The sequence below is a fragment of the Rhinatrema bivittatum genome, chromosome 9 (assembly GCF_901001135.1).
Source record: "Rhinatrema bivittatum chromosome 9, aRhiBiv1.1, whole genome shotgun sequence".
NCBI classification, from domain to species: domain Eukaryota; kingdom Metazoa; phylum Chordata; class Amphibia; order Gymnophiona; family Rhinatrematidae; genus Rhinatrema; species Rhinatrema bivittatum.
The window spans coordinates 31,539,765-31,552,815 of record NC_042623.1 but is presented as its reverse complement, the minus strand read 5'-3'; the positions used below and the strand labels follow the sequence as shown (position 1 = coordinate 31,552,815).

Genomic DNA, 13,051 nt, shown 5'->3' with positions numbered 1-13,051 from the left:
AAAAGAGCGCTTTACTTCCAGATAGAATACACTTTGCTGCCACTTAGTGAATGAAGTTAGCGTTTGCATACTGGCTTGGCTAAATAATACTCCTGCTGTGGAGGCTGAACTCGAATATGCAGTGCTCTCATGATATATCCAGGCAGGTGCAGCGACGGATTACGGTGCTGTTGGCACTGTAGCTCCGGGTGCATGCAAATCTACCGATTCACAGGTGCAGAAGGCTCTGGAACAGGTGCTGGGAATGCATCGTTGGAGCTTGCCAAAGGACTCTGCAGGTCGTTCTGATGCAGCCGCCGGTAATTCCTGACCATGGGTGTGTGGTGACGTCCCTTGCAAGCAGAGCCTCGCGGAGCTCACCCATGTGGCATTTCCTCCTGGTGTGTTCGGTTTCAGTGGCTGTTTCTGGCCGGTCAGACATGACTTCTAGCTAACCTCCAAGACGTGTGACACCTTCCTTCTTTTGGGACGAATGATGTAACTTCAGTGCACGTGACATCCCTTCATCTCAAAGTCTTAAACTGTCCTTCCAGCTCCTTTGAGGATCACCCCTGCACACTCAGTTGATACAGATGTCACTGTCCCTGTAAGTATAACACTCCGCCAAGGAGCCATCCAGACCCCTCAGTCCCTCCCGCCAGGAGGCTCTGGATTGGATGCCTGAACGCTTTTTAGCCCAGCCATTTCAGGAGACTGTGGGATCAGTTTGAGGAAGTCTTGGAACAGTAAGGATGTTTCAGTTTTACACTCTGGGGAGGCCTCCAAGTATCTCATCATGCGCTCCCTGCCAGAGGGTCCTTCTACTAATTTACAGAGAGAGAGAGAGAGAGACTTTTAAGCCTGATGCTCCTAAGATAGACCCTAACACTGTCGGGCTGATACAGTAAAATCACGGGAGAGCGGGCGAGCGTCCGCTCTCCCAGCGCGTGCACAGGCCAGTGTCCTGTGCACGCGATACAGTAAATAAATTTATTTAAATTAGGCCCGGCGGTAAAAAGAGGCACTAGGGACACTAGCACGTCCCTAGCGCCTCTTTTCGGACAGGAGCGGCGGCTGTCAGCGGGTTTGACAGCCAACGCTCAATTTTGCCGGCGTTGGTTCTCGAGCCCGCTGACAGCCTCGGGTTCGGAAACTGGACGCCGACAAAATTGAGCGCCCGTCTTCCGGGCCGCGGGCCTATTTAATTTTTGGTTTTTTTTTTTTACTTTTTTTAAACTTCTGGGACCTCCGACTTATCGCCATGATATTAAGTCGGAGGATGTACAGAAAAGCAGTTTTTACTGCTTTTCTGTGCACTTTCCCGGTGCCAGCAGAAATTAGCGCCTGCCTTTGCATAGGTGCTAATTTCTGAAAGTAAAATGTGCGGCTTGGCTGCACATTTTACTTACTGAATCGTGCGGGAATACCTAATAGCGCCCACAACATGCATTTGCATGTTGTGGGCGCTATTAGGTTCGGGGGGGGGTTGGACGTGTGTTTTGGATGCGCTATTATCCCTTACTGAATAAAGGGTAAAGCTAGTGTCGAAAACGCGCGTCCAAATGCCGGTTAACAGTGCAATCCGTCGGAGCGCACTGTACTGTATCGGCCTGTGTGTAACTACAGCAAGGGCTATGTTTCCTGTGTGCATCACCAGGGCACCGCAGACCCGTGAGCCCACTTTAAGCCCTGGGTCTGCAGGCACCAGTGAGGGATCCTGCTGCGAGAGACTGTGAGGGCAGAAGATGGATCCAGCTTAAGATTTTCAATGTTTTTGAACTTAAGAAGAGTGGGGAAGCTTTTGGATTCCCCCCTTTCCCACTGGGATTGCAGAGCCGAGAACTTGCCTGATCCCATCCTGACTGTTCCCCCAAGAGAAGTCGTCCCCCCCCCCCCCCCAGAAATATCAATAAATCCAGGCTGGAAGAACAAGAGCAGGAAACCCCCAGCCGGAGCTCCACACCTATGGGACCAGGAGGAGGGGGCTGGGCGTCCAAAAGGAGAGAGCGTAAGGTAGGAGACCGCTTTACTGTGAACATAAGAACTTGCCATGCTGGGTCAGACCAAGGGTCCATCAAGCCCAGCATCCTGTTTCCAACAGAGGCCAATCCAGGCCACAAGAACCTGGCAAGTACTCAAAAACTAAGTCTATCCCATGTTACCATTGCTAATGGCAGTGGCTATTCTCTAGGTCAGAGCTTTCCAAAGTGTGTGTCGCGACACTTTGGTGTGTCGCCTGCGGTGTGCCGGTGTGTCGCGCAAGCCCCGGTGCACGTGACACACCGGCAAGTGGGAGCCAATGCGGCCGCCGGTGGAGCTCATCCCACTGGCGGCTGAGCAGTGAAGAATCGCTGTGCTGTGTGCCGGAGACGCGCAGCAGGAAGATCGGCGGGGCCGTGACGGAGCGCACCTCACCGCGGCCCGAAGAAAAAGGTCACGTCGAAACGTGCAGTTGGGATCCCCTCCACTAGGATTCCCAGATAAGCCACTGGGGGAGCTTTGCGCAGTAAACATCACCATGGGAGCTCTACCCATTGGTCCGAATTCACGCTTCTGGACTATGGCCTGTAACTTATGATCATAAATCAGTAAAGTTTTAATTTTACACCCAGGTCCTGTCTACTTTTATTGCAGCCTTCTCACCTCATGAGAAGCACTTACAGTGTACACACACACACTGGGAACAACGAAACATCATCTGGGCCACAAGCAAGAGCTTACCCCCATAAAAAGAATCCCCCCCCCCCAGGGATTAAGAGTTAAGCAGGGATGGAATTTGCTAGCCAGAGCAGCCCCTGAAGAGAAATAAATAAGGTGGGGGGTGCCCTTGGGGGTTAACAACCCTGCTGAGGGTTACACAGTGCCCTCTGAGGTCATCCTTTCACCGTCGCTGGTATGTGCCGTATCGGATCCTTGCTCAGCACAGGATCCCTCAACACTCCTGTTGTTCCTCTGGTCGTCCTGTGGCAAGATATTTAATGGCTGTAACTTTGGGTGACGCTGAGACCGGAGCACCTGGGCCTTCCTGTGCGGTGAGAGCGCAAGGGAGCACTCAAGTGCACGCCCATCTCACAAGGAAAATCACTGTGGTTGAATGCTGAAGATGCTTTGGTTTTTCAGCTGCCTGGTTCACGTCTGTGAACGTGGAAGACGTCTGTGAAGACTCACATGGGGCTCTACTTTCTCCTTGGTGTAGGATTTTGCGTGGCGGACGTATGAAACACAGCTTTTGGGCCTATGAGCACAGCATGCACCCACCTCCTCTTAACAACCTAAAGGGGATGGCTCCTCCGTCCCTCCCCCACAGTGCTGTGTGATATTGACCCCCAGAGTACCACGGGGCTGACTCACCTCCCCCATAGTTTCATGGGGCTGGCTACCCCCATAATGCCATGGGCTGAACCCGCTCATAGTGCTGTTGTACTGACCCTGTACTGTGCAGCTCAGACCCGACTGCAGGAGCCGTGTGCAGCACATGGGATTTTTAAACAAAAGTAGAAAAATCAAGGAAAAAGAGCGTTCCCCTAAACTTCTGTTTCCATCCTTAAAGGACTCGCTAAGGAGGCAGAGGCTTTTCTCTTTGCCCCGGGGGTCTGCCACCGCTATCCATCTTTAACAGTCCTTCACGGAAATCTTTGAGCCCGCGTGTGGATGGGATTGAGAGCCTGTGTCCTGTGCGGCGGCTGGGGTGGGGGCTTCATTTTACAGAGCCTCTCTAAGAGATTTCAGAGGCAAAAAATGCAGCGGCAGCCTGACCTTAAATCTGCCAGGGACAACTCGGATTGCTTTTCTTTGAATTTCTTTGGAGCCCGCAGGGTGGCGCCTTGGACCCCTAAGTGCACCACTGGTGCATCCTCACATCCTCCCGCCTGAAAACTCCGAGTCTCCTCGTAGCTTAGGGTCAGGGCTCATGCCCAGGCAGCGCTGGGCCTCTCTTACCTGAGCGGTTCTCGCAGTGCCAGGGTCGTCGGAGGAACCCGCTGGGGGATATCTCAGCTGTCTGCCAGTATCCCTGGAGGGAGAAGCGAGACACCGTCAGGCTCTGGGACTTTACTGCACAGGGTCAGAGAAGCAGGATTTTGATATGGGCCATTTCAATGCTGCTACAGTTCCCCATTCCTCTGGCCCGCTCCCCTCCCCACACATTTTTACAGCAGTCTGGGTTCATGCCTGGGCCCCCCACCCCCCATGGACTCCCACCTCTCCCACGGACTGCCATGCCAGCTCCCATTGACCCTCTCCCAGAAATGGTTCCAGAAGCTCTGCGGCAGTGACCCCCACCGATGGCAAAAGGAAGCTGGTGTGGTGAATCGGGGATCACAAATGCGGTCACAGCTTCCATGTGAGCACCCATCTGCTCAGAGTGGGCCTGCTCTAAATACTTTCTGCCTTTCTCACTGAGCCCATTGCCACAGAGCTTGGGGAACGAGAGGGGAGGTGAAGTAAGGGGTGGGGGGAAGAGTGGGATCCATGAGGTCTTGGGGGGGGGGGGGGGGGGGAGGGCACTGGGGTGCAAGCGGTTGGAGGGGAACGATATACTGATACCAGGGGCATAATGCTGGTCCCTGCCTAGACCCTCAGCCTTGGTCCTCTCCGTGTTCATAGAGGTTCTGTGTCTTTATAGCACATACAGCCCAAAATTTGTTATCAGAAGGTTCACACAGAACATTTCAAAGCACTGAGGAGAGGTGCTACATATAATAACTTCCCTCCCGCCCCTGCGGCTCGGCAGCTCCTTGCTTCCTCCCGTCTTCCCTCTTTGGCTGGCAGTGAATCCAGCCCACGTCTCCCGCCAGGGTTTCTGCCCCGTTGCTCCTCTTCCTCTCTCCTTTGTTTTCTGGGGGGGGGGGGAGCAGTTTGTTGTGCCACAGGGCTCAAGATATTTCAAAAAGTGTGGGAGCCAACAAGATTGCTTTAGTCGTCGGCAAAAATAGGAATTCACAAAAACGTCTCATTTGAATTGCAGAGCGGGCCCTTGTCGGTTATTACAGATTTAATTGTCAGCCACTAAAATGCATACAGAAAATATAATAATATATTTTTTTCATGGTAATGTTTGTCCATCTTCTGACCCTTTTTCCTGTTTTTTTCCCCCCGTTTTACCTTTCCCTGTGTGTCACTTTTCTCCACCTCTCTTGCCAGTGATTCTCTCTCTCTCTCATCTCGTTTCTTATTTTCCTCTTCCCCCCACCTCTGTCTCTCTGCTCTCCAATGGCTCTTTACTTCACCCCCATCTCACCTGCCTTTGGCTCACACTCTCTCCTCTCCCTCCTCTCATCCTTGACCACCTTGCCTTTCCCCTCTCTCCTCCGCTCCTCCGCTGCCTTCCCTCCTCTAACTTTCAACCCTCCGTCTTTCCCTCTCTGCCTCTCCCCATTTTCCTAATAGGTGAAAACTATTTCAGTGGATGAAATTGCACATTATTCCCAATTTACAATTATATGTAAAGACCTAACCAATGGGAAATATGCATGTAGATACAAAATGTTTTTTTACACAACAGTGTACAAATGTTATTAAAGTATTTCCCAGTTCAAGCAATATTGTTCCTATCTATTCTTGTGCCCCTAATGCACAGTAAAACTCATAGTGGATAATACTTTAAAATCGTCAGCTCAGTGTGCTGCAGCAGTCAAAAAAGCAAACAGAATGTTAGGAATTATTAGGAAGGGAATGGTTACTAGAACGGAAAATGTCATAATGGCTCTATATCGCTCCATGGTGAGACCGCACCTTGAATACTGTGTACAATTCTGGTTGCCGCATCTCAAGAAAGATATAATTGCGATGGAGAAGGTACAGAGAAGGGCTACCAAAATGATAAGGGGAATGGAACAGCTTCCCTATGAGGAAAGGCTGAAGAGGTTAGGGCTGTTCAGCTTGGAGAAAAGACAGCTGAGGGGGGATATGATAGAGGTCTTTAAGATCATGAGAGGTCTAGAACGGGTAGATGTGAATCGGTTATTTACTCTTTCGGATAATAGAAAGACTAGGGGGCTCTCCATGAAGTTAGCAAGAAGCACATTTAAGACTAATTGGAGAAAATTCTTTTTCACTCAACGCACAATAAAGCTCTGGAATTTGTTGCCAGAGGATGTGGTTAGTGCAGTTAGTGTAGCTCGGTTGAAAAAAGGTTTGGATAAGTTCTTGGAGGAGAAGTCCATTAATGGCTATTAATCAATTTTACTTAGGGAATAGCTACTGCTATTAATTGCATCAGTAGCATGGGTTCTTCTTAGTGTTTGGGTAATTGCCAGGTTCTTGTGGCCTGGATTGCCCTCTGTTGGAAACAGGATGCTGGGCTTGATGGACCCTTGGTCTGACCCAGCATGGCAATTTCTTATGTTCTTATGTAAGCAGCAGCTTAAACATTCACAGATAACACAACTACCTCATTCATTCACGGAAGATAAAAACACACAAATTATGCTTCAATATTTAAAATACAACTCACATAAATTGAACAAGATGCCCGAGGAGAATCGTTTTTTTTTACGTGATAGATATCGCTTTGAGATATTTGGGTGACACTTGCAACATTATTACTAGAGGGGAAGGTGTATTATGCTGATATGAAAAGATTTTGATATTGCTGAGATTTTGATATGGTTGAGAGTTATTTTGATAGATACTGTGGAAGACATTCCCTTCGAGGAGGTTTTATTCTTAAAACACATGATTTCTGATTTTGAATAGGATAAATTTAATTTATAGTAGGTGAATGTTTTCGTGAAGGGTTCACTTAATCAATGTGTCACCAGTGCTTTTTGTTTTTGTGTTTTGTTTTGAGAAACATTTGTAACATTGATGGCTATTTTTGTGCAATTTATGTGAGTTGTATTTTAAATATTGTGTTTTTATTTTCAATGAATGAATGAGGAATGAATGAGGTAGTTGTGTTATTTGTGTGTGTTTAAGCTGCTGCTTTGATTACATTTGTACACTGTTTTGTAAAAAATATTTTTGTATCTGTATGCATATCTCCCCATTTTCCTCCATCCGTTTCCCTTTCTCAGCACCTCTTCTTCAGCTCCCTCCCTCAGTGTCCCCAGAGCCTCAACCACCCCTCCCTCCCCCAGCCTCAGGGCCCTCCGCTGCGGTCATTCCTCCCTGCCCCCCAGCTGCTAGAGGCAGAACGCAGCCAGAGTGTCCACCACGGGGATGATGATGCAGCATGTGTGTGGCGGGCCCGCTCATGGCCCCTGAGGTGGGTCTGTTCACAGCACCCGGAGAATGCAGTGGCAGGACCGCTGGAGAGACGGTGAGCACGAGTGTCCCCGCTGTGGATAATTACTGTCAGCCGCATTCTCCCATCACGGGCTCCAGGTTCTTGACTGGCACTGGGGATTTGGCAGGCAGGGTGGCATTTCATGGTGAGCCAGGTACATCTCATGGGCTGTAGTTTAGAGACCTCCGACACAGAGAGAAGCTGTTGAACGTGGATTCAACACCATGGACCTCCAGCCTCCTTTCAGCTTAGCTAACTCTCTACGTTGTGATGGAATGCCTGTATCCTGGGATTAGTATTTACTTATTTATAAAATGTATAGCCCTCCGATTCAAAGAACTTGGCGGGTTGCAATATACAAACAAAATATAATAATATAATTAATTTTTATTTATTTATTTATTTATTTAAGGTTTTTTTATACCGGCATTCATGAACTCGTTCACATCATGTCGGTTTACAGAAAACAGGGGTGCGGATAATACAACCAAAAAACATAAATAACGTGATGAAGAGAAGCAGTTACAATTAACAAGGGCTAATGAACTGGGAATGTAAGAAATAGAAAGAGATAGAGGAGAATAATTATATACAAAAGTTCAATATAAATATGGTGTCTCATATGTACAGTCTCTGAGTAGAGAGTTTGTTTATGGTGCATCTTAGGTAGGGTTCGATAAGGCTTGCCTGAAAAGCCATGTCTTGAGTCTTTTCCTAAAGGTTAGGAGACATGGTTCGTTTCTGAGTTCTGGAGGGATGGAGTTCCATAACTGTGGGCCTGCGGTGGAAAGGGCTCGGTCTCTTAAGGTGCTGTGATTAGTGGTTTTCGTGGGTGGAACAATGAGGCATCCTCTGTAGGCTTCCCTGGTCGGTCTTGTGGATTTGTGGAAGCGGGGAGGAATTTGTAGATCGATTGTGGTATGTTGGTGAATGATTTTGTATATCAAGGTGATGGATTTATAAATGACTCTGAAATGAATTGGTAACCAGTGGAGGTCTTGTAGCACTGGGGAGATATGGTCTCTTTTCTTAGTGTTTGTCAGTAGACGGGCTGCTGCGTTTTGGACCATTTGGAGCGGTTTTGTGTATGAGGAGGGGAGGCCAAGTAAAGTGGAGCAGCAGTAGTCCAATTTTGAGAAAATGAGGGCTTGGAGGATGGTTCTGAAGTCTTTGGCATGGAAGAGTGGTCTTATCCTTTTTAAAACTTGCAGTTTATAGAAACAGTCTTTGGTGGTTTTATTGATGTGGGCTTTGAAGTTTAGTTTATTGTCGATTAGCACACCTAGATCTCTTACATGAGTGGTTTGTAGGTTGTTTGGCAGAGAGGTTGTGAGATTGTTATCAGGAGTTATGAGTAATACTTCAGTTTTGGCGGAGTTTAGTACCAGATTGAGGCTGTTGAGGAGGTTTTTGATTTCTAGGTGACAGGATTCCCAGTATTCAAGGGTTTTTGAGTATGATTCTTTGATGGGGATCAGGATCTGGATGTCATCTGCATAGAGAAAGTGTATTAACTTGAGGTTGATGAGGAGTTGACATAGTGGTAGGAGGTAAATATTAAAGAGTGTAGGGGATAAAGAGGAACCTTGTGGGACTCCGATGGTCGAGTCGTGGCGTGATGATTCTTTATTCTGGATTTTTACCTTGTAGCCTCTGTTGGTTAGGAACGATTTGAACCAGGAGAGTGCTAAACCAGAGATTCCTATCGCAGCTAGCAGTTTGATGAGGATAGCGTGATTTACGGTATCGAAAGCTGCTGAGAGGTCCAAAAGGATCAATAGAAAGGATTGACCTTTATCTGTACCTAAGATGAGTAGGTCTGTTAGGGAGGTAAGTAGGGATTCTGTGCCCCTATTTTTGCGGAATCCATGCTGTGAGGCGGATAGAATTTTGTTGTCTTCGATGAAGTCCGATAGTTGGGCGTTCACAAGCCTTTCCATAATCTTAGCTATGATAGGGAGATTAGCTATTGGACGGTAGTTGTTGGGGTCTTTTAGGTCCAGGTTGGGTTTTTTTAAAAGAGGTTTGAGTGAGGCTTGTTTGAGGTCTTCTGGGAAGGAACCTTGGGATAGCGAGCAGTTGATGATGTCTGCTAATGTTTTGGATATGGTGTCTGGTATTGAGAGGAGAAGTTTTGAGGGAATATGGTCCGCTGGGTGCGAAGATGGTTTCATTCTTTTAAGGATGGTTTGGATTTCGGAAGACGAAGTGGGTTCAAACATTTCAAGATGAATGTTTTTGATGTGAGGCATTAGGGCTGGAGTTAGAGGGATGATATTGGAGGGAAGTTGAGTAAGAAGATTTGTGATTTTGTTTTGAAAGAAGATGGCGAGTTCATCTGCTTTAGCTTGAGCTTGGTTACTAGGGCATTCTGGTGAGGGTACTTGGGTTAGGGAGGAAACATAGGAGAATAGAGCTTTCGCATCAAAGACTAAGTTGTGGATTTTGGAGGCAAAAAAGTCTCTTTTTGATTTGGAGGTGCTGGCCTTGTATTGTTGTAGCGAGCGTTTGTAGGCTGAGAGTGTGCTAGCAGTAGGACTTTTCCGCCAGTTGGATTCCATTTGTCTTAATTTTTGTTTTAGCCTTCTAAGATCGTCGGTGAACCATGGTTGTTTTTTGGAGGCGTCTGGGTGGGATTTTTTTGTTGTTAGAGGGCAGAGCTTATTGGCTATGGATTCTGTGATGGAGTTCCATGTTCGTAAGGCCATATTGGGATCGGTGAGAACAATAGCGGGAAGGTGTTTGGTCAGCTGATTGGTGAGGTCGTCGGGGTGACAAGGTTTCCTGTAATTAAAGGAGGGAGTAGGTGGATGAGGAGCAGTAGATTTTTCCAATGCGAATGAGGTAGAAATCAGGGAGTGATCCGACCAGGGTATCTTCGTATTTTTTGGTGGGGAGGACGATTTTATGCCTTTGTTGATAAAGATCAGGTCCAACGTATGTCCTGCTTTATGTGTCGGGTTATTGACTATTTGGGTAAAGCCCATCGCTGAGAATGCTAGAAGGAGAGTTTGGCAGCTAGTTGAGAGAGCTGGGTTATCCATGTGGAGATTGAAATCTCCTAGTATTATTGCTGGGGCGTCCAGGTTTAGGAAGGTTGTGGTTATTTCGATGATGGGTGAGACGTCGGCTTCTAAGAGTCCTGGGGGGGCATAGATGAGAAGTATTTGAAGTTGGTGTGATGTGAAGAATCCAATTTCAAGTTTGGTATCGGTGTGGATTGGATGTTGTGAGAATTTGAGGTCTTTTTTAGTTGCAAGTAGGATTCCTCCTCCCCTCTTTTTCAGTCTAGGCAGGGAGAAGATGTCGTAGGTTAGCGTCGGTAGTTGGTTTAATATTGCAGTATCTGAGGGTTTCAACCATGTTTCAGTTATTGCGCAAATATCTGGTTTATCGTCAGTGAGGTAGTCGTTGAGGATTAGTGATTTTTTGGTTATAGATTGCGCATTGAATAGCGATAGGGTGAATAGGGAGAGGCCTAGTAGTTGGGTTATCGGAGCTATTAGGATTGGTGTGAGTGTTTTAAGGTTGCGAAGGTTTGCTTGTCTGGTTGGATTTCTTTTCTGTGAGAAATAGTGAGGTGTGATTGGGATTGCAAATGTTGGCTGCATTTTAGAGGCTAGGTCCATTTTAATTGTGGGTGTTGTTATAGAGGATGCTGTGTTTGTTTGAGTGGAGTTGTTGAGTGGAGTGGCGTTGTTGAGTGGATGCTGGAGTCCTGGAGTGGCTGCTGGGTGGTTGTTGGCGTGTGTAGTCGTTTGTGAAGTTTGATTGTCTTTGTTTAGCGTTGTTGAGAGGCTGCTGGAGTCCTGCAGAGTTGTCAGTGTGTTTCACCGGTACAGCTGTTTGCCTCTGTATATGTCGTCCTGAATTGTTGTTTGAGAGGGAGAGCGTTTGAGCGTTAGATGGCTGACCTTGAATGTGTAGACGGACCTGGTTCTGATACGCTTGGAAATCTTGGTGGATTTTAGCAGGTGTTCAGCCGGCTTCCAGTTAGTGGACGAGGATTCCGGGGCTCTCAGGGGCTGCACGAAGGGGCCCACGGAGGTAGGGCGAGATTTAAGGCCCTACCCCGATGGGCTCAAGCGCCGGCTGCGCGGGCCTCTCTCCCAGCGCCTATCTGCTCCGGGGACCTGTGATCGCTGTTGCAGTCCGTCGCAAAGAGGGCGGCAGAAGTCGAGCCGGCTCTTTAAATTTGGCGCGGTCGCGTGGTGCTGAGGTCACCAGCGCGACTGGGGCGGCGTCGGTCCGTCTTTCGTGCGGGAGGGCCCTTCTTGTGGCTTCCTGCGGCGGTGGGCGGAGAGCGGCGAGGCAGCCGGATCGCTGCGACCCTAAGAGGAATCCGGAGGAGGAGGTAGGTGGTACGCTTCCCCGTGGCCGGAGCAGGGGCCCACGGAGGTAGGGCGAGATTTAAGGCCCTACCCCGATGGGCTCAAGCGCCGGCTGCGCGGGCCTCTCTCCCAGCGCCTATCTGCTCCGGGGACCTGTGATCGCTGTTGCAGTCCGTCGCAAAGAGGGCGGCAGAAGTCGAGCCGGCTCTTTAAATTTGGCGCGGTCGCGTGGTGCTGAGGTCACCAGCGCGACTGGGGCGGCGTCGGTCCGTCTTTCGTGCGGGAGGGCCCTTCTTGTGGCTTCCTGCGGCGGTGGGCGGAGAGCGGCGAGGCAGCTGGATCGCTGCGACCCTAAGAGGAATCCGGAGGAGGAGGTAGGTGGTACGCTTCCCCGTGGCCGGAGCAGGGGCCCACGGAGGTAGGGCGAGATTTAAGGCCTTACCCCGATGGGCTCAAGCGCCGGCTGCGCGGGCCTCTCTCCCAGCGCCTATCTGCTCCGGGGACCTGTGATCGCTGTTGCAGTCCGTCGCAAAGAGGGCGGCAGAAGTCGAGCCGGCTCTTTAAATTTGGCGCGGTCGCGTGGTGCTGAGGTCACCAGCGCGACTGGGGCGGCGTCGGTCCGTCTTTCGTGCGGGAGGGCCCTTCTTGTGGCTTCCTGCGGCGGTGGGCGGAGAGCGGCGAGGCAGCCGGATCGCTGCGACCCTAAGAGGAATCCGGAGGAGGAGGTAGGTGGTACGCTTCCCCGTGGCCGGAGCAGGGGCCCACGGAGGTAGGGCGAGATTTAAGGCTCAAGCGCCGGCTGCGCGGGCGAGATTTAAGGCTCAAGCGCCGGCTGCGCGGGCCTCTCTCCCAGCGCCTATCTGCTCCGGGGACCTGTGATCGCTGTTGCAGTCCGTCCGTGTATTAGAAAATAATACAATCACGACAAGAAGTACGGGCAGACCTGACACTAAGAGCACAATAGGAGTCACCCCCACTGGTATGCGATAAATGGTCGTATGTCAAGAAACCCCATGGGTAAGGTCATACTCGGAAAGCCAGAGAAAATAAGTGTGCCTTCAGGAGTTTTCCCACAGTGCAGAAGATCGCTCTCTTTCTTGAGCACACTTGGGAGCTTGTTCCAAGGTTGAAGGCCTGCGACCCCGAATATTCGGTTGCGAGTCTGGGTCAGCCTGATCTTTGTGAAGTCAAGGACGATCAGCAAGGCCCTGGAGGCTGAGCACAGCAGGGTGCTTTGGACGGTAAGTCTCTGGTTTAGAGGGACTATCAAGAGCAAGAGCCTTAATTGCTTTAAACGCCGATGTCAAGATTTTGAATTTTATGTGCCAGCTTACAGGAAGCCAGTGAATGTCTGCAGGCATGGAAGGGACGTCCGGATACCAGGCGAGCTGCTGAATTTCGTATCGTTTGCAGAGCTGTTAGTGTAGAGTTTGGTAACCCTAAATAAAGGGAGCTGCAATAATCCAGAGTAAGAGTGATTTTTTTTGGTGAGGAATTTGAGAGAGGCTTGATG

At 49.3% G+C, this 13,051-nt stretch overlaps 1 protein-coding gene across 1 annotated transcript in view; it reads right to left on the bottom strand.

Moving 5' to 3' along the window:
* The window catches only part of KCP (kielin cysteine rich BMP regulator), a 217,621-nt gene that overhangs the window by 186,437 nt on the left and 18,133 nt on the right, over window positions 1-13,051 (bottom strand). Inside the window, exons 3-4 of the mRNA XM_029616324.1 lie at window positions 3,919-3,991; window positions 3,053-3,114 (exon numbers count right to left, since the gene is read on the bottom strand). Of these exons, the coding sequence (XP_029472184.1) occupies window positions 3,053-3,114; window positions 3,919-3,991 (135 nt within the window). The remainder of the gene's footprint in view (window positions 1-3,052; window positions 3,115-3,918; window positions 3,992-13,051) is intronic.